General features: G+C 40.8%; 1 protein-coding gene across 6 annotated transcripts in view; it reads left to right on the top strand.

Annotated features, from left to right (window-relative positions):
- Window positions 1-24,839, top strand: part of LOC135502472 (protein Aster-B-like) — a 95,500-nt gene that overhangs the window by 55,827 nt on the left and 14,834 nt on the right. For all 6 annotated transcript variants that reach the window (XM_064795320.1, XM_064795316.1, XM_064795315.1 and 3 more), the window contains one exon: window positions 23,987-24,191. In XM_064795320.1, the coding sequence (XP_064651390.1) occupies window positions 23,987-24,191 (205 nt within the window). The remainder of the gene's footprint in view (window positions 1-23,986; window positions 24,192-24,839) is intronic.

The raw sequence follows: 24,839 nt of genomic DNA, 5'->3' as shown, positions 1-24,839 counted from the left end.
CGTGAGCTCTTGCAGTAGCCCCCTTAAGATGTGTAGCACAAAGCCTACACCCCAGTAAGTCTTGAGAGCACTTGCAACCATTTTCATGAGTTCTTGCAGCAGCCCCCGAACAGAAACAAGAAAATAATTGACCCTTAACAGCAAAGGCGTAAGTTGCTCTAAGCTTGGCTGGATGAGAGAGACTGGTTGTCCATTTCCCTGTTGTCTACCTTTGAGAAATCGGAGTAGATCAATTTCTTCCATTATATCCTGGTGTCATTTAGGCTCACGTTGTTAGCGAGGAATGGCTGACGATTATATCACAACATGTATGTACTGTAGTTCCACTGATATAAGACTGGTTTGTTAATCATAAAAAGGTCAAAACAGGCCAAGCCAGAACATAACGTCATGACTATCGGCATGAGCGGGGAAACTTGGTATTGTGAACACAATGTCTGTCCAAATTAAACATATGAAATGTCATAGAACAACCATGTGCATGATATCTTGTTAGAATTGGAAATTCAGAACTGGTCTTAGGTCAGTGAATCTCGAGTATGCAGGCTAATGGATAACACGCAGATCAATAAAGATAATATACCCTTTAAAAAAACTTTGGCCAAGAGTTTCTGTATTGTTTTAGTAGGAGACGTGTTTGACACAGGTGTCACATCAGTATGATGTGTACATGTAGACTGAGAAAGAACGATTACAGTTACTAAGGGGCCATCCATAAAGTATGTACGCATCAAAATGGGGATTTTGAGACCCCCCCTTCCCCCTGTATGCACATTTTGGACAAAATGTACAGGTGAACGCAATTTCCCCAAAATTCCTAGACCCCCTCCCCCATTTAGTGCCTAGATACTAAATGGATGCACATTTTGGACAAAATGTACATGGCAGATGTACAGGTGAACACCTTTTCCCCGAAATTCCTAGACCCCCTCACCCCTTTAGTGCCTACATAATAAATGGATGGCCCCTAATGTGATGTCAGGGGAGTGCTGGCTCTGGCAAGAGCTCCAGGCCTCTCCCTCCCTCCAACCACTCGGTGAAATATTCCAATCGGGCATTGGTTGATGATCCTTCGATTGAAATAAAATGTTGAGTCGAGGGGCTCAGAGCTCAGCATCAACAAGGACATTAATAGCTCTATAAACAATATTTTGCGATTGTAACGTAGGGGGAAACTGGAGATCCCAGAGGATACCTACGCTGTCGAAGAGAGTCACCCTCTCTGTCACATGAGTATACCGGGATCGACCGGGAATCGAACCCGGGATTGACCGGGAATCGAACCCGGGACCTCAGAGGTGACAAGTGCTGATGTTACCACTGTGCCACTCCGACATCCCTTAGTTTGTGTCCTCTCTGCTTGCTGTTGACTCCATCACCATATTGCCAACCTCCCTTTCAGTGGACCAGGGCTTCTGCTGTTCGTCTTCTCGGCGTCAGTAGGGCTCTTGACATTACTACAGTTGCATCCCTGGGAGATTTTTAAGGCCGCCGAGGGGTCTTGCCTTACCCTTTAGCCAGTCTGCTTCTCGTGAATGACATTCCGCAACCATTGCAAATAGAAGTAATCGACCGATGTAGTGTTCATGCGTACTGAAAATCCTGATCTTTTGAAAGCCTTTCGTATATTCAATACACCCTCGGGAAAATCCTGGGTCTAGTATTACCATATGTTAGACATGTTCAACATGAGATTTCACTTGAGAAAAAATCGGAAAAAAACCCAGAGTGGGAACAGCTTCTTTGTTGCGAGTATATGACACTTTTATACCAGTTGGGGCTACATGTAGATGGCCAAATCCCAGATCTGTAATTCTTTGTCAGGTGACCCAATCCTCACGAAAATATACTGCAGCATTTCGCAAAATGCACTCGGTTTCCCCCATTTTCACTTTCTGATTACTTCTTCTAATCACTGCAGCTTCTGCCGTAAATGTCGACCTAAACGCAACAAATACAATATTCTCATCATGTTACTCGGTGCCAGTCACTTTTCATTTCGACTTTTCATGCACTCCGTTCACTGACTGGTATCTATTTTACAAAAGTCATCTTGATGTGATATTCGAGTTGAATAGTGACGTGCATTATGAACTCATGAATGGCTAATACGAAAACAACCCAATGTTTTTCAGTGCCTGTAACCTGTAACTGCAGATGCGTGGATTTCATTTTGTTTGAAGAATGCTATTGATGTGCAGCAAAATGATACACTTTGTAGACACTTTTTAGTCGGTTGAGGGGTGCCTGTACAGAAGGTCTATTTAACATGTAGTAGGCCTATGTGAAACAGACACACCGAAACCGGCTAAATAGCATCGACACAATATGTTATGGCGCCCTGTCTTCTTCTACATGTGCTCTTTGTTGCGTGCCACTATGGTTGGGCTCCAATTGGGGTCCTTTGAGGAGTCCACCTCATTCTCGTCATGTTTCTCACTTAAGTCTTCGTCTCAAGTTATGCTAACAATACGGTTAGCAAGTCTTACCACCACCAGCAGTTCTCCTCATTCTCGGTTCAATCTCCTTTCAGCTGAGGCTTTCCGCCACAGTTTCTCATTTGCAGTTTTCGAGTTCTGTAAGATGGCAAGTTTTCTGAGTGAGAAATTGGCCACTGGATAAGTGGTTCCATCATACCCTCGACGCTGAGAGTTAGATGCGTTCATTCCCCTTAACACTGAGACTAGTGCGTTATGTATTCCAAACTTGGTGATGCTTTCGTGCAGCATTGAGTATTTGATGTAATTAAATGAAGTGTTTATATAGCGCTTCATGAGGTAAAACATTTTCAAAGCGCTTAACGTTTATTCCCAAGTCTGAAACCTTTCAGTAGAACTCGGATGAGCTGCTCAATTAGCGCTACAAACTGAGCATTTCCGACTGGTACCCTGCCTTCAAAGACCTGGCTGGAGTATTTTAGGCATGTAAGGCAAAGGGACCTGTCTAGCGTCTCACACCAACACTGGGGATCGAACCAGGGACCTCTGGTTAGCGACCCAAACCACAGCACCACTGCAGTTTCTCAATGTTGTAATCTTGCCTTTACGGTGAAACATTTTCCAGCAAGAGTGTGGCGTTAACAGAAAAGCTGTCAAATCAGAAATTGAGTTATTCCTTCCTGCTGGGCAAGGGAAATTGACTGAATGGTGGTGCCTGCTCATATGGTAATAGACATAGAGATGATGATTTAGACAGTAATATCTTATGTTGAAACCATAATGTAAAATTGCCTGTGGCTTTGGCTTAATGGACTTGAAGGTTTCAGTTAATCACATCATGTGCTAAGAAAGTCGTTGAACTTCTTTAGCAGAAATACAATTTTGATGAGAATTTATTCACTATATTGACATTCGGTGGAATGGGGGAGAATGATGTACTGTGGTGTGATGGTTTGCGTTAATCTGCCTTTCATTTTAGTTTGAAATATGATTCTTGCAGATTATGTTCAACTTTCTTAACATTTTGCCTGTTTATATAAATCAAAAATTTGAATATTTCGAATTTTGTTTCCTATCAGGAAAATATGTACTAAATGCTAATTTCAGACTGATGTACAAATTCTATGCATGCCAAGTTTATGGTATTAATCTACTCCATTTTGCGGCCATCTTTTAATCTGATTGCCAGCGAGACACATTACATGTACATATATTTCCTTGATTACAATGTTTCATTTCTAGAATGGATTTAGCCTCGTTTCGACTACAGAGGTCTTGCTTGGTGTAAATTGTGTCTAAAGCAGATTCTAAGTGGATTATTCCCAAAATATATCATGTTTCAGGGGGTTTAAATATTGGCCTCTGGCCTACATTTGGCCTATATTTTAGCTCCACTCTTGGTGTGTTTGGTGAAAGAACCGATACCTCCAGTAGGGAATTGTGTGAATGACACACCTATGCAAATTTCTTCACTACATCTGGCGTAGGGTGCTGTTAAGTGTTTTCGAATGATGTGGGTGCTCAACAGTACATGTTCATGTATGCAGACAAACTTCCTATTTATTATTGCTATGCAAATTATGTGGGTATTCAAAATGTAGATAAAATTGACTAATAGCATATTGATGATGATGACGACATGATATTCGCATTAGTTTGTGGTGTGATATTGTTAATATTGTGTTGACTCATTTTGAAATGAATTTGTGAAGCTTTGTTCTGTCATCAGACGAAGATCTGGCTTTCAGTTCACCCAAATCAACTCATCAGATATTTCTGCCAGATGGTCATGCAGGATATCATAATTTTGTACCCAAGCCTGCCACCTGTCTCCTCCGAATAATTTCAAGCACCGCTTTCAGATGTGTCATCATATCAATCCTCCACAAGACTGCAATAGAACCTCTCTATTGAGTACACCCTTACAACTGACAAATGCTGTCCTTAATTGAGAGGTGTCCTGATTATAGAGGTGAATTTAAATGGAAATGACCAATTTGGAACCAAATGCAGTGTCCTTGCTAGAGAGGATGTCCTTGATATAGAGGTTGTCCTTTTTAGAGAGATGTCCATTGAGGGAGGTTTCGCTGTACTATAACAGTGACAGTCGTGTATTATACCTTCTGCAAATTGTGCCATGCTTGTGGGAGAACTCGTAAATGTCACCATTATCTTGAAGGAATGTTCATAATTTCTCTTCTCGATTCTTTATGAGATTACTATCCGTCCTCCTTTGTTGTCCAGTCTTCGTGACATCTGAGCCGAGATTTCAGAATTTATTCTTCGATTCTTGATTACTGCCAAGATTATTGCCAGTCTTATACGAATGTCTCCCGAGGAATGATGAAGATGGGGATGGAAACTTTGCAGCATTTTGGTCTTTCGTCTTTTTGTCCTTTGAGCAAGGATTTGGTGTTATTGAGATAAAACTGATGCCAGTAACTTGAGTCACTTGACAAGAGATTCCTGAGGAGAACAATTTTTTTAAGGAGGATGAACTTAACGGTGAAAATGAGTAAAAATGTGTCTCCTTTGAGTAATTTTCGTAATTTCTCGACTCAATTCCTTGCCAGATTCCCCTCTCTCTTCCTTAGTTTTTGGGCTATGATTACCATATAGGACAAGCGATTCCTGAGGGAGAACAATTTCTTATAAGGAGAATGAACTTAACGGTGAAAATGTGTCTCCTTTGAGTAATTTTCGTAATTTCTCGGCCCAATTCCTTGCCAGATTCCCCTCTCTCTTCCTTAGTTTTTGGGCTATGATTACCATATAGGACAAGCCATTCCTGAGGGAGAACAATTTCTTATCAGGAGAATGAACTTAATGGTGAAAATGAGTAAAAATGTGTCTCCTTTGAGTAATTTTCGTAATTTTTCGGAACAAATCCTTGCCAGATTCCCCTCTCTCTTCCTTAGTTTTTGGGCTATGATTACCATATAGGACAAGCCATTCCTGAGGGAGAACAATTTTTTATAAGGAGAATGAACTTAACGGTGAAAATGTGTCTCCTTTGAGTAATTTTCGTAATTTCTCGGCCCAATTCCTTGCCAGATTCCCCTCTCTCTTCCTTAGTTTTTGGGCTGTGATTACCATATAGGACAAGCCATTCCTGAGGCAGAACAATTTCTTATAAGGAGAATGAACTTAACGGTGAAAATGTGTCTCCTTTGAGTAATTTTCGTAATTTCTCGGCCCAATTCCTTGCCAGATTCCCCTCTCTCTTCCTTAGTTTTTGGGCTATGATTATCATATAGGACAAGCGATTCCTGAGGGAGAACAATTTCTTATAAGGAGAATGAACTTAACGGTGAAAATGTGTCTCCTTTTAGTAATTTTCGTAATTTCTCGGCCCAATTCCTTGCCAGATTCCCCTCTCTCTTCCTTAGTTTTTGGGCTATGATTACCATATAGGACAAGCCATTCCTGAGGGAGAATAGTTTCTTATCAGGAGAATGAACTTAACGGTGAAAATGAGCAAAAATGTCACTTGGTAAATGTCAGTGTCTGCTTCGAGTAATTTTCGTAATTCCTCGGTTCGATTCTTTGCGAGATTACTCTCTCTCTCTCTGCTTTCATTACCAGATAGGACAAGGTTTCTGAAATGTGGTTATGGCCAATCTTACATGATTGTCTCCTCAGATGAAATTGGGTGGCGGTGATGAGGTATGTGTGATTTGATAGCTGGAGAGAGATTTAGTTATCCATCTACACTGAGTTACAAAAAAAGTGCAACCCTTGAGAGAAATGCACAGTTAAATGAAATGAATGTGTAATCTGCTGAAAATTCCACGATACAAGCCCGAGACTGTATGTCGCTGGCCAAGAACGCACATCAGGCTTTAGTAGCAAGAATTTCTCATGCGCACAGAAACACTTTTTTATAGGAAATAAATGGCGCGATATTCCACCTCGCTACAACTGCAATGATTTGTAACAACCAAATCGGGCAGTTCATTATTAACTGGCTTATCGGGAATGTACCACAATGAATCATGAATAATAAGATAATTATTGGACGGATAGCACTCACTGCTAATGAGCCAATGTCGAATGGAATGAATTCAATCTGGTACTGTATACCCTGAAATAGTCGCGATCATTTGATATCACTGTTTTGAGAAATTGCAACTTTATCATACTTTTAACTTTGCGTTTTCACAACCCGGTAACAATAATTTCTATTAGACTTTGTTTTCACAGCCACGTATTTACTGTAAAATTTGAAAAATGCAAAAATGAAAGAAACAGTTCTTGGTTTACAGTAACTAACCCAGTCTACCAATATCAACCTGGAGAATCAGTTTTCTCCAGATTGCCGAGAATCTTATCGGTCCTCCAGTTTGCCGAGCTTGCCTGTCCTGGGAAAGGAAAATTTCTTCAATAAAGTTAGAAAAGCTGTGTTTTGGGGGATTTTAAACGAAATAATGGTGGTAATAAGGTGCTACAGGCATGATTTGCATCAAATATAGAGAAAAGTGCACTGCTGGTTTTTCTTATGGAAAATGAACAAATTGGAAAATATGCATGGATTGATTTTGTGTGTGCACCACAGAGTAAACCGCTGGTTAATTTACCTCGTAAGTTAGTGCGTATGTTGTCATATTGTTCATCTTACCAGATGGACACAGTTTATTTTAGAATTTTTTACCAACGACCGCACATTTTGGATGTTTTTCTTGTGAGGCAGCCATTCTCCCAGGTCTCAAGGAGCATTATCCAGGGCAGTCTGCTCTGTAAGTTGGAAAGCCTGATAAGATTCTCCGCAATATGGGGAATTCATTCTCCAGTGTGTCTTGTTTCACGATTGCTTGTATTTCAAACTGACAGCACACAGAATTTCCATTAAAAGTACGCTCAAGGTGCCAGGAAAAATGATATGAATCTCTATCGGGGTAATACATCTGTAGTTAAGAGGGTTGAAATGCTGACACGGTGACGTTGATACAGTACCTGATAAAGGAGAGGAGGAAGCTGTGGCTACTTAGAGCTAATAAAGTGAGTTGAGAATTTGTGTCACATTGACAAAAGCAACATAAAATGTTGATCATCCATATCTCGACACAGAAATCTTGATATTTGAGTAGTTTTTCATGAGATTTTGGTGTTGCGTGAGGCTGTCTCAGTCCAACTATTCATAAATTTTTCTTCTTATCAGCAATGTGTGAGTTTTAGTTGACCGTTCTGCCCTTGATCCCATATGGGGTCATTTGAATGAGGAGAGTCTTCCCTATACTCATATGGTATTGGGTTTTGGTTGAATGAGGAGGCTCAGCCTAAGATTCTGTATGGCGTTGCTGGGCTGTAGGAAGTACTCTGCCATAGATCCCATATGGCAATGCCACATATAGGGTTGAATAAAGAGGCTCTGCCTTAGATCCCATATGGCAATGCTGGTTGAATGAGGAGGCTTTGCCTTGGAACCCATATGGCAATGCTGGTTTGAATGAGGAGGTTTTGCCTTGTATCCCATATGGCAATGCTAGGGTTGAATGAGGAGGCTTTGGATCCCATATGGCAATGCCAGGGTTGAATGAGGAGGCTTTGGATCCCATATGGCAATGCTGGGGTTGAATGAGGAGGCTTTGGATCCCATATGGCAAGGGTTGAATGAGGAGCCACCTTGTCTTGTCCCATATCATGGCAATGGTGGGGTTGAGTGAGAATGAGAAAATCTCTGCCCAGATTCCAATGCGGGGTTGAATAAGCTGCTCTACCCAGATCCCTTATGGCAATGCTGGGGTTTAATAAGGATGCTCTGCCCTCGATCTCATATGGCAATGCTTGGGGTAAATAAGGAGACTCTGCCCTAGATCCCATAAGGCAATGCTTGGGTTTAATAAGGAGGCTCTACCCTAGATCCCATAAGGCAATGCTTGGGTTTAATAAGGAGGCTCTGCCCTAGATCCCATATGGCAATGCTTGGGTTGAATTAGGAGGCAGTATGCCCTAAATCCCATATGGCGTCACTGAGGATGCATGAGGTAAACTCCATTATAACTCAACGTGGCTACTCCAAAAATATATACAGCTTGCTTTTATATTTTTGTGTTGTCACCCATATTTGCAAATACTCCAATTTCACTTCATCCAGATATCTTATTTTGCTGTTTCTATGGTAATGATCCATATTGATGTTTGTATTGAAAACTTAGGTGCAGTTGCATAAACACTTGATGATTCCCAATATTGACCATGGAATTGTTGCCGATGGTAAAATCATTGGTCGCTTATATTATCATGATAAGATTTAACAGATAACACTGCATCATGCTTCCTAATGAGTCTTTGTGTTAGCTAATATAAGCGGCAATTGAAGCAGGCCATCATCAGGTGTGAAGCGCAGGTAATTTGGTTGAATAAGCAATCAGAGTCTGTGGGGGAGTTTAGGGTGTACAAGGCGAGGTGTTAAGTGGTGCCGCAGTATCAGTTGAGATGGATATTGCTTATGTTGACCCTCAATAGGGGGCTTTACACGGTGCTAGATCGAGACAACTCTCCTGAACCGCAGAATGTTTGCCGAACTGGCTTCGATCCGGTTCCAGGCCAGTTCGTTACTTGAATCGTCGATTGGCGGCGCTTATCAATCTCCTGGTGGTGGAGGTACGTAAATAGCAGAAATAACAACAACATAAGCAAATAATGTCACGTGTGAATGCCGTATGCAAACCGACTCCAAGGCGGTTCTTTTTCACACGATGAATAAACCCTCCAACACCGGCCTACACCCACCCGAGACTGACGATCGGATCCCGCCTCGCACCAGGAGGGTTCAGGACAGTTGTATCGTTTTCACACGAGGAAAATTAAACCGGCTAGTACCTGATCTAGTCTCGATCCGGCTTGAATCCTCACCGTGTAAAAAGCCCTAATGTATTCGCATTGCTAAGCTTACAGACAACGCGCCTCCAATACCTTGACAAAAGGTGCAGCATGCATTTGTATGCAATCTATTTCAAACGAAGTTGATGGCTATTACTCACTCATACACGGCATTGTTGTACACACAATGCACTGACCATCGTCTGATATCTTGGCAAGTGAACCTTTTTGTGTCTCATTCAAAAACCACAATATGCTTTGTGTTGAAACTTGCACAGTGTCCAGAGAAGATTAAAGGGGCCAACCCTGTGAAGTTATTTTGAAATTTAGTTCATATTTGCAGCGCAGTGGCAATGGAAAGTGAGGTCTGTGTGATCGAAAAACGGGTTCACCATATGCTGCTTTATATACCGTATACAGAGAGTGTACATTGCATACGGCAGAATCAGCTCAAATTTGGGTGGGGTGCATCGACAAGGAAGTCATGTGATATACAGAACAACAAAAAAAGTGTATTTCTTCAGTGGTATGGACTGAGGCAACGGAGGCAATGGATTTGGCTTTGATCAATACTTGTAATTGTTGGGAAGCGCAACAGGTTGAAAGCAATGAGAATTAGCAAATCCCTGATGACAGGCAGCAGATTATACCAACCCCCTCCCTCACGGAACCAATCATGGTAAAAACAGAGATTAAATCTCCTCTGGGTTGAAGATCCTTGAGGCTGCCTTTCTTACAATGATTTGTTGATTAATTGGATCTGACTCCAAAGTTACATGTAACTCGTCAACAGGGATTTTGCCATGGGGTTTATTAAGCGCGCACATCATTGAGGAACCAACATAGGAGGAAGTGTTGCTGAATATTGATCTGTCCATCCTGGAGGCTGGCGTATTTACATTAATTTGTTGATTCATTAGGTCCAACTTCAAACTTAAAGGAGTGGGCGACTTTTTACGTCAATATGTTTGTTCTTCTCTTGTTTCATCATTAAAACTTCTGAAAGTGTTGGACGTCTTCCAATTTCGTTTCAACTCCCAGATAGTAGAAAAATGCATTATTGGTTATTTTTAACACACACGTGCGTGTCCTGCTGCATGAAACATCTGCCCACCGCCTGAGTTCACCCGAGGTCAAACTGTATGCCACCCCTCTCTTACATTGCTTTCTTTCCTTTGTGGTCATAGAAGCGGATGTACACATTGACGTTACGTGTGTGGAATCTAGCCTCTACGTAGTGCCCTGTCAATGCACACAAAGATGATTGCTGCAAGGGGGTCCACATATTGTCCAGTTGGGATGGAAATCGGAATACCGTGATTCTGAATTTTTAAATGGTCGAATTTTTAATTTTTGGCAATTCAGTGATGGGAACTAGACAGTACAGCAGAAGGTGACTTGGCTACAGACACCTTGCTATAATGGCCTTAACCCTTTAACTGACGATTTTTTTTTTATTTGAAAATTTTCCGATAACCTAGCTTGAAACAGAGAAGAGTTACATTCCTCGAAACCACCGTAGAAACGATCACTTGGACGCCATCTATCAGTAGGCGGTAAAACTGCGTAGCAGACGATCTTTTCAATGAAACTCAATTAATAACACATAGGCACTGTCGCAATTCGGCAACGGTGGCAGTTAAGGGGTTTATACATGAGGTTTGTAAAAGGAAGGTCATTCCACGCTATGGCCAAACATCGTGATGGACGTTACCACAATATTGCACCAGTGCGACACGTTTTTCAAAGACGTACATTTCACATATACATGACGTCTTCTCCTTGCTGATCCAATCTTGGCAAATGAGAATGCATGTTCAATCAGTGACTGACTTGTATTGATTTCTTCATTGATTAGAATCAGCTCCAAACTTAACTTGTCAGTATTGATTTTGTTGGGGGGGAGGGTGTGTATGAAACGTATTGACCAGCTTATTCGATCGGGCGGATAAGATATTCAGTGTGATGTCTGAATATTAGTTGAGACAGATTTTGCTAAATGTGACCCCGGCATGGTAAAATGAGTTGCATGTCGCACAAAAGATGAGCCTAAAATCACACCAGGACATAATAGAAGAAATTGATGTTCTCAGATTCAACAAAAGGCAGACAATAGCGAAATGAACAACCAGTCCGTCTCAACCTGTCAAGCTCAGAGCGACATGCGACTCATTTTGCCATGCCGGGTCACAGATGTTTCGTTCACCTCAAGATATCTGGGCAAAAAAGAAATTGTGTTTTCCATACTGAATTAAAATTTGTGAATATTATCAACACTTCGTATTAAATCTAGTTTATTTGAACCCTTCCTAAATGAAGTTTCTTTGTTCTAGCACTTGAAATATTTGATTTTGAAGATTCTCAAGTTCAGTGTGCATGAAAGTTGTTCAGTATGACCTAATTTTCAATTTTAAACCAGAAAACCTCCAAACATTTATGATTTCCTTGATAAAAGTCAAAAGACAGGGCAGTATGTAAAGTGACTTGTTCAAGATCTCAAGCAATATGTCATTGTCACGTATAGAACATTGGATGGCCAAGACCACAGCCACTATATGTGTGCTACCCCTGGGAAAATCATGCACCTATTCTGCCGTTATTGCATGATTTCTGAGTTAATTGATTAGATTGGTTGATTTATCTGTCCTCCTCTACTGGTCTGACAGGATATTGATATCTTGGAGTTTATCAATTACTTTTTTCGAGCATCTGCTTGCTAATGAAGACAAGACTAAGGTCGGAGATGCCCTGGCCAATGTGTTGTTACCGATTGATCAAGCGGGTACCCGGCAGCAAAATTACTTGTGTGCCAGAACCGTCCTGGGCCCAGTAGCTCAATCAGCATCAGAGACAAACATCAGGGTTTGCTCAGCTAAGCATGATCTGCAGTTAGGACTTAATATCCACTGTTGCTAACCCTGTTTGAGCAACTGGGCCCCCTGGCCTTTGGTAAGTTCAGTTATGCAAGTCTTGGGCCAGTTTTCACTTCCCCCAATGATTAAAGGTGAAAACAGTGCTCATTTCTCGAAAAAAGCCCCCCCCCCATCTTCCTATGGTTGTACTAAGGGTTCAGGTTGTTATGTGTTGATGAGCACCGTACTTCATTTTACTGCAAAACTGTTGGATAACTTCGGTCAACTGAACCCTTTTAAAATCACCTCACATCGATAGGCCTACTCATGATGGTGTGATTTTACCCGGCCTAGTTAGTCATTAACTGGTTCAATAAAGCTCTCCTTCAATGCCTTGTTTCCTTATTTTGAACTCGATCATGCCATGACCTATATTTTCTCAAGCTAGCCCACTATTGTAACCTGAATAAATTCTGGTGAATGACTTCCACATAAAAGTCCCCACATGACTATTCCAAAGGATTTGTACATTGTGAAATATTTTACAGTTGTTTTTAATATTGCTACTTAAGTGCTTGGACATAACGAATATTTCATTATTTCAATTCCGTGTTACACTGAGGAATGACTGTCAAAGAAGTCTACAGGTTTCGTGAGCTGCAGGTAGGCTTAATTTTTGTCTTCACAACAGCTGTCAAAGCTCTCTATCTTGGTCACAATATGTTTGGAAGAGACCTCGATCTGTGAGCTGGCATGAGATTGGAAAGTGGCTGTTTCATAGGGCAGACATGAGGAGTCAAATTAGTGGTCTCCAGGTGGCCAATAAGCTCAGTTCGGGAAGCAGATCTTGTTTGACCTATTAAGTGTCCTGGTACAACCGTACATAGTCCTGATTTATTTTGAATAGTTGGGACACCTATTGCAGATTTTGTGAAACTTAATCTATCCAACCTAGCTCCTGCCTACAGTCCAAATCACAATTGACATCCTCTTTGAAGCGCAACGTATGCGCGAGTTGCACGTCAATGATGCACCAGTGACGCACTTATCTCTCTATGTTTCGTGTAAGTTACGTGGACGTACATGTATGCGTAACTTACGCGCTACGTAGCATGTCAATGATGCACAAATGAAGCGAATTAAGGGATGACAATTTTGATTTGGGACTGTGTAGTCTCCCTTTGAGACAAGTGAATAAATTTCGAAAGCTCATTCTGTGTTCTTATCTGAGCTCCATATTAACTGAAGATCGACTCTGTCAAGTAAAGTATGGCGTTAAAATACTCCTTCTGATTAGAGAACAGACTGCTGTTTGAAGAGGTTTTACTATGGTTTATTGAGAAACCGTTTGGTTGGACATGTTCTGCTAGAAATGCCCCTCTCTTGTCACAGTCTGGGTAAATGGGGAATATCTGGGAGACTCTGAGTGGTGTGTTAGGTGATGATCCTCTGGCCATCCACTGTTAGGTGAGTGTACAGATGCAAGCCCGACTCACAATCACTGAGGTTTTGGGCAAAATTGCGACTCTGGCCAAAATTTGAGCTGCTTTTGACAAACCAAAAGGGTGATATGTGACCCATCACAGCAAAACCAGGCGCATGTCGCGCAGAAGATGAGCCTAAATGACACCAGGTGATAATGGAAGAAATTGATGTGCTCATATTTCACAAAAGGCAGACAGTCCGTCTCAACCTGCCAAGCTCAGAGCGACATGCGCCTGGTTTTGCTGTGACGGGTCAAATATGATTAATACAAACAACGCCAAAATTCTGCAGCCGGAAAATGATAGTACGTTACAAGCAAGTTGTTTTAGAAATATTGCTAGATTATTTCAATGGATAACAATTATGCATTTCATGATGTATGTGGAACGAGTCTAAGGAACAAAGCGACCCAGCTGCTGCAGGTTTGACCATGAGAATGAGGTTTAGAGTCATCAATTGCGTGTCTATCGCAAAATTTGATGGAGTGATGGAGTGTATTGCATTGTATGTGACGCATTAGCCCTGTCGGCACTGCGACTTCGTTGGTAGGATGACGTGGTCAGCTTAGAGACCCAGCCAAAACATGTGGCTGGGTGGAGAAAGTCTGCAATGGTTTATTAAGGGGGCTGATTTCTTGAATTCCATGATGTATGACATGTACAGGGTTTGTTTTGTTCTGATTCAGTGAAAATATTTAAATTGTGTAACTGCTTGATGTTGGTTGACTCAATTCTGAAAAACCCAACGAATTTTATGATGGATTTACCACCATCTGCTGACTTGTATAACGCCCACAGTGACATCACTGGGGAAAAAAATAAATGGAAAATTGTTCCTCCTTCTCTCGACTAAAAAAACGACCAATCGAACTTTTCCGTCTCCTTCAATCAGGAAGTTCTGTGCTCCAATCCAAATTGTGCTAATTTACAATTGACTATTTTCTGGTAATTGACTCCTTGACTACAAGAGGCTCCCTAGCGAGGGAAAAAATCTTTGATTTTGTTGGAGGACCTGTGTCGTCAGGTCTTTGATGCAGTTGAAGATACATCAGGATGTCATCTGCATGTGACAGGATAGATTTTTCTAAGTCTCACATCATTAATAAGTTGTTTTTTCCCTGTGTGCAATATGCACTCTTAAAATTATTAGTAAAAACAACTAATTGGTAGTTGCTATTGCACCAACTGTGAAGTTAGTTTATTATACCTTTAAAAAAGTGAATTAGAACCTCCCTTAGCAGACACCTCTCTATTAAGGACACCCTCTCTAATAAGGATACTAGTTTTGGTCTCAAATTGGTTGTTTCCATTCAATTTGACCTCCCTTATCAGAACACCTCTCTATTAAGGACCGCACTTGCCAGTTCTGAGGGTGCCCTTAATAGAGAGGTTCTAACTGTAGTTAATAATAGCCATTAAAGTGGTTAAGAATTACTATTGTATTTCAAAACGTATAATTTCACAGTTGGTGCAAAAGAAACTACCAAAATAATGAAAAGTTACCGTCTGCTTATTTTTTCTAAACAATTTTAAGAGTGTGGATCCAAAAGGCATCAAAACTGTTGTTAGGCCTTCCTAAAAAATAGAATTTCCAATTGTGTTAGTACTTAGTAATTATAATTTTTTTCTCAACTTTGCCGCAAATACGCAAGTATACAAATACTATGAATACCAAATTTTCTGCAACTTAAGTATGCATTATAACTGTACGTGCTGAGGCGTTGTGTATAATTGGATTTCTATCCAGGCACCACCAGTAATTATGAAAGGCCTTCCCCTTTAACTTGATCCAAAATCATAACACCAGTTTCATGTTAACAACAAACTGGTTATACTCTAGTACCGTGGCACTTGCCTCGGGAAAGTTGTTTTTGCCAGCACTTGGTTGTTCACATTTTCCTTTGTCAAAAAATTCTTCCTTGCTTCTCGGTAACTTGTACATAGATTATACTGAGTAGGCGGTATTTGTCGACATTTCCATCTTCAAAGAGTTAAGATGTTCTCTGTACATGTACACTGGTATGTATGCCTCAGTAGGCCTATGCCCTGGCTGCCTTTGATATATCATATTACATACATGTACATCCTTGTCAGTTTCGGTGGTTTTTTGGGGCACACTGGAAAAGGTGAAGGAAGGTTAGGATATCTTGGTGTGTGAAACTATTTCTTTGTATTTGCAATGGATGATGAGAAATACATCATTTCTGAAAGTGGGAACAAATTGAAGCACATTATCGTGTGAACTCTGAAATAAGTCTTTTAATCCACTACAGGCTCGTCAAAAACAATTGTGAATCATGGTTGTTCATGAATTCCAAGAGATAAAAGCCCACTAAAATTTGGCATTTTACTGCATAGTAGTTGTTCCTGCTCATAGAATAGCTGACAGTGACATGAATTATTAAGGTTCTTCCCTCAGGATATTGGTCAGTCTGATATGTGGTTGACAGTCATTGACTTGGTGTTAGTTGAGACAAGAAGTTATTGACTTTTCAGCAGGTTCAGGTCAGAAGTTTTGGAGCGTGCAGTAGAACCTCTCTATTCAGGTCAGTTGTGGGACTGACAAGTGCTGTCTTTGATAGAGAGTTGTCCTGATAAGAGTGTGAACCGGTGTGGCTTTCAAGGAACTAAAATTCCTCGTTCTTCACAGTCCTTTGAATGAGACTTAAAACCGAGGTTCCTGGTGTCTATGCCAGGGCAGGTTGAAGACCCCACCAAGTGAGAAACATGAGTGGCTTGCGTGGTCTCAACCTCTCGCCAAAGTCGGATTCACTAGGCCAATAAACCCAATTGGCACATAACCGCAGTGTCACGCATAAACGCTCATCCCGCGTTGGAGGAGGAATACTCCCTGGAGAAAATCTCCTCCAAGTGCAGAGCAAACACTGAAGAAGAAGAAGAAGTTTATATAGGATATTCCATCTAATCTTGTTTAAACGCAATTACTGTCCATTTATCATGTGTTGTGTTCTGTGTGTCTTTGCCATCTGGTGCATTCATATCGAATAGCCTGGCAAAATTGTCTGCCATATTTCAAAATAATGAGTTGGGGGCCAGTTCTCAGTTTGTTAAAGGGTTGTCAAGTCAGGCACCTGAAAGTTTAGCGCTCACTTCAACATACTTTATAGTAGTCTTTTAGCGATGACACCTTATTATAAATCATTCTTTGATGGTTCCAACCATAACAGGAAACGCTTTGAATCGTTGATCTAAGACAGGTCCCCCGGCACAAGTCTTTGTAATGTTCTAATAACTGTTTCTTTAGGCTTCTCTCGATAACGTTATAGTGAAATGCAAGTTGCCATCATTGAAGGTACTTTGAATTAGCCATGTCAATTTACGGAGCTGATTTGAGATCAAATCAAGGAAACTAAACTACTATACATTACTTTCAATATCTCCTTGAGACAAGTCTTCCTCATAAGCTTTTAATGTTAAGGGCCTAATCGACTAAAATTAGATGGTTCTTTTGTATATGTTTGAATTGTTGAAAGTGCAGAGTTGTGAGAAAAAATTTAGTGCGCAGTAATAATTGAGGAAACTAAGCTACTCAGATTTTGCTATCATCAGATGGTTCTTAATCTCCCAAAAGGTTTTTGAGATGTATCTTTGTGATTAGAAAGGATGTTGAGATGCACGTAGCTAATCACCTTCTCAAGTTGAATGATTGTGGCTTTGTGTATGTTTTCTTCTTAAAGGCCTTATCTTTGACTATGGTTCTTTTGGTTTGTTCAATTTGTTGAAATCACAGAGCGATGAGAAATTTCTTGGCCCCGGCCAAATGTCTTCCCTGATTGTTTTCAACTCATCAGGCCAACCGGTTTGAAATTGATCCCCATCGATTGGGCCACCATGTTACAAAAATTGAAGAAAAAAAATTGCAATTTTTTCCTTCAGAACTCCTTGTTTTACCTCCCTGAGTCTTTTAAACCATCCTAGATTGTACCCAGATGACTCAAAACCCCTTTTAAATGCATTATGTTACTGTGAAATATGACTTGATGGAATTGGCTGCCATGCCCAATTGCGTGGAATTCTAAAACATCTACATTTATAATGAACCGCAGTTTACAGTGTAAATGCACTATGTGCCTACGGTGCCTCGTTATGAATTCAGTGGTTATGGTGGCACCATAACCACTTGAGTTGGTGCAAAATATGGAAGCAGTCAAAAAACATTTAAAACCACATGATTCGGTATTCGATTTGAGATGTTTAAGAATAGAAATTGACACCTCACTGTCTGTATTGATTGGCTCGCTAAAACCGTGAGGGTGGAGCTAAAAAGGTTAGCCAAAACCTCAGCTAAAAAAGAACGCTTCAGTTTTGGTCTACATTTTAGCTCCACCCTCACGGTTTTGGTGAGACTACCAGTACCTCCGGTTCAATATCAATTCATGAGACTCATCCCCCGGGAATGAAGTAGATCAACACTGCACTTTCAAGTCAAGAGAGTAGGCACCCTAATGAAATTTCCCATAAAATGCACTTCTGCGAATAACTTCCCTCTGACTGAGCTATAAAAGTCTGATTGACTTGACGTTAATCTACAAAGAGAGAAATTGGATTGTTTGAACGTGGCTCTGCTCGGTGAGTAAGAGTGATCCATCTTGACAGGGCTTGCCACCGGTGAGGGGTCTACATTGCAGTTTATCAAATACCTGAGTGAATATGATGAAATTTGTTCACCTTGTTGTGATGCTGGGCTCCAATATCAACCATTCAATCAAAGCTGGGTTTGAAATTCTGAAATTTTGGCGCAAGAAAAGACGGATTTCCACTGAAAAAACAAGTCGAAACTTAGTTGGATGAATAGGTTGCCCCCTGACGAGTGTTTGTGACAATTTAAGTACCAGACCTTCACTTACTGATCACTTACTCACTTGGTGTCGGTTATATAAGCAGAAGTATCCAGAGATTGATCTGACCTCCTCATGCGGGAAGGTGACACAAATATCTGGGAATCGCAATGTGAAATACAGCTTTTCTCAGATCATTTGCAGTCAATTTGAGTTTTGAGATCGAATTTTTTTGATACTACTCTGGACGAAATTTCTTAAAAGAGTCATGATCTCATCGACATCATCTCCTTACTAAGTCACTTGCCTTCAAGTCATCGGGATTCTCCTGTGGTAACTTGTCATTGATCTTTGCCCCCGGAACCCCCCTCAACCGGCGTTCTTGTCACAAAAATATGCATTTGGTGCCCATCTGACTGACATCATCGAATGATGTCGTCTGGGGAATCCACACCATAAATTGTTGAGTGGAAAGTATTGGCTCATCCTGACTCTCATGCATTTGTGTCACCACTATCAAGCACCACAAATCCATCACGGATTCCAACTACTGCAATTGTTAGTGTATTTTTAGAATCTGTCTGAATGAGCACAGGGTTGTAGGCAGAAATTCGTTCTCCCGGGATAGCCAAGACAAAAACTAATTTTAACTTCACAAATTCTAAAGTGCTTTTCATCTACCTGTTTCCCCTGTGCCATGGCAAAATATGAATTATCACTATTTCAAATCGTATTGTTGTGGATATTTCAAGCGTATTGTCGCTCAGAAACAGATACTACTACAGTTGCTGAGAAAGTTCCGTAAGAGATGTTCTGATTGGTCTAAAATCGAGGCAACTTGCCTGGGCCTAAAAAAAACAGCTTCTGAGGCGGAAAATGTCAAGGGTTTGAGCGAGTGATTTAGCGATCTCAAAACATTGCGGGTCAAGATGGTATCGGCTCTGGGAGTCCGACACTCCCTTAGGCACGTTAAACAACACTAGATTCAATGGAGTTCTAGTTTACAAAAGAATCAAACCCAGCTTTGATTGAAAGTTGATATCGGAGCCCAGCATCACCACAAGGTGAACATATCCTCTTGAAAATCTCCAAGCTTAGATGAAGGTCTTGTCGGTGAGAGTGGTAGATAAGAAGCTTAGGCTTGTGTCTTGTTAGCTTCTCAGAGAAGTGGCAAGGATTTTCTTCCCCTAATTTTCTTGACATAGCTTATATAACCCTTTAGCTGCTGATGACTCTGAAATCGACCTTTCTCGAAGCCTGTTATTGTACTTTTGTAAACTAGGACTCAATCAAATCGTGTTTTACAACACAAGATCTGTCACTCTTGACGCAATGTGCTCGCTAAAACACAAGACGCAGTGTGCTCGCTAAAACACAAGATTTGTCACCCTTGACGCAATGTGCTCGCTAAAACACAAGATCTGTCACTCTTGACGCAATGTGCTTCAGCGAGCACAATCTTTGACCAGATATGGAAATTTGGCCCCGACTGTTTTCTTGTTGTCATGTTAATAACTTGTGACCTTGTGATGTACAAAATGCAGAATGAACCGTTGGTTGGCTTATTTGACATACCCATTGGTTGTACCACCAAGGGAACATGCTATGAAGACAATGGAAACAAGACCACACATTCACAAGGGAACAGCCCATTGATAAGCAGCCTTACAGTTACTGACTTGTTGATTATGTTTTAGTATAGCTGTCATTAGAGAGGTGAAGATGAATTTTACCACTCTGACTTCAACTCACCTTCGAGACTGATTTACGGTCATCCTGGTGACAATTTCAGTCTTCAGTAGAAACTCTCTACCAAGGAGACCTTGGGACTGACAAGTATTGTCATTCGGTGTCCTGTTAAGAAGGGGTTAAATTGAATGGAAACATCCAATTTGGGTCCAAAACTAGTGTCGTGTAGAAAGTGGTGTCAGTTGAGGGCGGTTCGGCTGGGTAACAGAAAAGTGCTTTCACATTGACGAATCCCCTGAGAAGATCCCAATATTTGAATTTAAAGTGTGCAAAAGGGGACATAATGAAGTCAGACTTTCAATTTCTGTGGAAAAATAAGATAATTTGTTTTATTTTGGTGGATTGTATCATTTCTTGCCAGTTTTTTCAATCAAAAGTTTTTTCCTCCAACTTTTATTTCTGCAAATATAAGTTGTTCACAAACATAAATTGCCGGCGAAATTTTTTTTACAGTCGTTGTTTTGTGCATCGTTTGGTCTTAATTTAAAGTCAGGATCATTTGGTAGAAATTGATTTAAAGATTTTCCAATTATTTAAATATGCTTTGAATATAACCATCAACAATGCTCTTCTTGTGTACATATATACGCTGCTTTTTGTGATCGAACTGCTTTTGCACTGCCAACCCTGAAGTACACCCACACCTGCACATACCATGGAAAAATGGTTTTGAAACAATAACACCAAGTCGGACTATTAGTTAAGCTAGCTGTCTTCTGACATTTTGAATGCAAAGCTTTGTTCGACTTATGTTCAAGGCCTAGCAATTCAGCCAACCATGCTAAAGCTTTCAAAACAATCTGAGACCGTTTCACCAAAGTTGACTGCAACCTGCGGTACTCATACAATATTTCTTTGAAAAACTGTTTTAGTCATTTTGGCAAAGTAAGAGTGAGGCAAATTTGTTAATGCTGTGAACATATATGTACCATTCTTGAAACATGAAGCTAGCTGTTAGCTTCATGCTTTGACGTAGCCTGTCGTATATACTTAGGCGCAGAATAATTGCTATTTAAAGCATATATAATTTGTTGGGACAATGGTCAAGTTGTTTGTTAGTGCTGGTGTCCTCAGGTCTCTGTGGCCTAGGCCAACTCACCCTGTTGGCTCAATCATATTTGTCGGTTAGACTGTCTGGACAAGACTTCAGGTTCATCACCGGACTAGATCCTTCTCTTGATTTATTCTCGTAACTTTGATGTTGTGAATTTAGAGTGTCTTATCAGGTCTAGGTGACTGGTGGTGTAAATTTATCAAGTGGCATCTGGAACATTTCAGGGTGGAATCTGAATCTGAGTTTGATGGTGTGTTGACCGAATCAAAACACTGAGGAGTGGTGAACGGACTAGCAGTGGCACTCTGTGCCATAGCAATCCCAAGTCATTTTCTGTTTGGTATTCATTCTTTGACATCGTCGACATCCTGTATTTCACATCGTGACCCATCAGGATTAACAATCACAAGATGGTCTTTGAAGTTCCTCTGGAAAAGACAGTCAATTTGTGATTGTTTCATATCCATGTTGTTGAGTGTCCTTGCTTTAGGATTTGACTTTAGGTATTGTAATGCAAAAAGTCTATTCTATTGAGTCGTTTGCTCATCTGGCAATTTTGTGTCTGCTCTCTTGAGTCAGATCGATGTATCTCCTTAGATTGTGTTTGAAATATCTCTGTTTGATTTAGATAGCAATAGTTCACATCTGGATGTGTGTTGATGATGAAGTTGGTTTGAAATAAACAGGAAATTATCATTAAGAGGCAGATGTGGCTATAAAAGTGCCCTACAAACATGAGATTTTCATTGCTGCGACCTTGACTATCACATGTGGAAAATGTCTTGTGTGCAGGGTTTGTTGCTGGTGCTTGCAACAAGAATCATCCAACACAGCAACATGTGAGGAATATTAAGTCCATTGATTTCTTGTTTTTATGCAAACAAGAGATCTTTTTATCACCCTTCATCGTGATATCTATCACAGGTCGCAGTAATAAAAATCTCTGGTTTGCGGGGTGCTTCAGCGTGTCAAGCATGTGCAATTGTTGACAGAGATAAGTGTCCAATCGATTTCAAATTAACTTCACATCAATTTTTCAAAAGGGCTTTGATGTGAAGATCTATGGCCATGCCCAGTAAAGCATTACTAGCTTCCCAGCCAAATGGTGGACCGGGGAAATCGTCCAGTGAAAAGAAAATGAAATTCAAGAAATTCAGAGACTTGTCGCCAAGTCGACGATTCCGGAAATCGTCGCCGGACCCAGGCAGCGACCGAGACTCGAGGGATTCGCGCGAATGTTCTGTTGAGTCGGATAAAGCAGAAGGACCGTCCAAAAAGCGTTATGCATACAAACAACGAACACCACCTTCTGGTTGTGAGTCAGACTCGAATGGAAATAAAGTGATAGAAACCGAAATGTATTCATCAAATTCTCAGGATAGTTGTAAACTCGTTAAAAAATCTGCCTTCACGCATAAAAAAACGTCCAAATTTGTGCCCCTGCCGAAACCGTTGATTATTCCTGATTTGACTATAGATGACGCTACTAGTGGTTCTGACAAAGAACGCTCACCCAGTTATATATCCATGGAACCCGGCGTACGCCGGGCGAGTGTCGAGGCGCCGGGGAGTCCGAAACCGGAATCTGGGATTAAAAAAAGCCATTCGGAGTCTCACTTGGATCTTGTCTGGGGTCCACTGATGACAAAGATGCACCACGGAAAATGGGTTAGTTACCTGTTTCACCTACAATTTCAAAATGGTTTGGTCCGTTATGGGTTTGCATAATGATTGGGTGATTTCGAGGTTATATGGGAGGGGTGGGAGGGGGATTCACCTTGTAATCTTTGGGTGGAAAGTAGGGGTTTTATCAGCGAAATTCACCTTGTAGAATCAGCCCAAACTTCTCCGAGTCAAGAGCACCCACCTCTCTGAGTAAATCCGAGGCTAGGCTTCCAGATATACTGGGTCCTTGTTTGGTATCGTACATCCAACCTAGAGCTTCCTCGCTGTGGCCAGGCTATGTCAGGACACCTAAATGAAAAAAAGTTGGGATGTATGCGCTGATATATCCCGTTCACATGACTTCTTTTTCGAATGGTGAAGCTCGACTCGGAGAGGTGGGAGAACCTCGGAAATGTTGTTGCTGATTCCGAATACTGTCTTTTAAGAGTTTGTTTACAGAGTTTGTTTGCCGGAAAAGTTGATGACTACTTTTCACTACACTACCGGTTTTCTAAAAACGGTATAAACTTAACTTTAACTGGTTGTGGCAACGTACTACGCTATATGTATATACTAATTATTGGATACAGTGTTCAGTTTACCAGTACGTTACTTTACATGTATATTAACAGGTTTATTTTTCCAAAATTAATCAAATCTCACATTTTGTAATTCTATCCCTTGTAATAATGTTTTCTTTTTCTCTTCAAAATCTGTGTTATTTGAAATCAGCTTTTTTGCAGTGTTTTCTCTGTATAAATTTTGGGTTAAAATATATACTCATGATTTAATGATGAACAGACATTTTCAACGCTTTGCCGAACCAAATGTTGCACCCAGTATTAAAACATAATTAGAAAAACATGCTTCCTCACATAAGGCCACACTTTTTGTTTACGAAACTTCAGATCCAAAACCTATGTGGGTGGGGCGGGTCTAACCTTAACCATAACCGCTGAATTCAAAACTAGGTTTTATTGCTGCATAGTGCATTTACACTGTAAAGTGCGGTTCATTCTCAACCCAGACGTTTTAGCATAATTGGTATTTGAACAACTGCTTTGTACATTGTCAAAATATGCTGTTGCAAAGTTTTAACCGAATCGCTTAATTGTTCTTTTAGGAACAGCTAGATGGCGCTTCAACGGGCGGCGAGATCAATGTGGCACACGGAACCAACCTATCCCCCGACCGTGAGACGCAACCGCCCTCCAGCCTCGATGATCTCATCTCAAGTGATAAAAACGATGCGTTGGATTCATCGGCGAAAATCGGCGACGCAGAGTTACCGACTGATCTCAGTGATAACACAGACGATACAGATACCGGTAGGTAAAGTGCCACCTGGTGGTAGCATTTTATACTACAGTAGAACCTCTCTATTAAGGACACCCTCGGGACTGACAAATGCTGTCCTTGATAGAGTGGTGTCCTGATTAGAGAGGTCAAATTGAATGGAAACAACCAAGGTGGGGACAAAACTAGTGTCCTTAATAGAGAGGTTGTCCTCAATAGAGAGGTGTCCCTAAGGGAAGTTCCACTGTATTTGGAAACCAAGTGTTTTAAAAGTTGTGCATTGCTCCCCTCATTGGGACGTCGACTATAACTAATGTCGCCAACCTCCTGATTGATGATACAGATACTAGTAGGTTAAAGTGCCACCTGGTGGTAGCATTCTATACTAAATGCATTTGGAAGAAGATTCTGGTGAAGTTATATAAGTTGTGGTTTTAAGGAATTGATAACGAGCTGGAGGTATTGGTTGACTCACCAAAAGTGCCACCTGGTGGTAGCATTTTATACTATTTGGAAACCATGTGTTTTAAAAGCCTTGTTGGGACGTGGACTAAAACTGACCTCCTGATTGATGATGCAGATATTGGTGGGTTAAAGTGCCACCTGGTGGTAGTATTGCATACTATTATGAATCAAAGTGTTATAAAAATGGTGCATCGCTCTCCACAATGGTTTGTCCG

This window comes from Lineus longissimus, chromosome 18 (genome assembly GCF_910592395.1).
Source record: "Lineus longissimus chromosome 18, tnLinLong1.2, whole genome shotgun sequence".
NCBI classification, from domain to species: Eukaryota; Metazoa; Nemertea; class Pilidiophora; order Heteronemertea; family Lineidae; genus Lineus; species Lineus longissimus.
The sequence above is the reverse complement of the archived record's forward strand: the minus strand, read 5'-3'. Positions and strand labels throughout refer to the sequence as shown.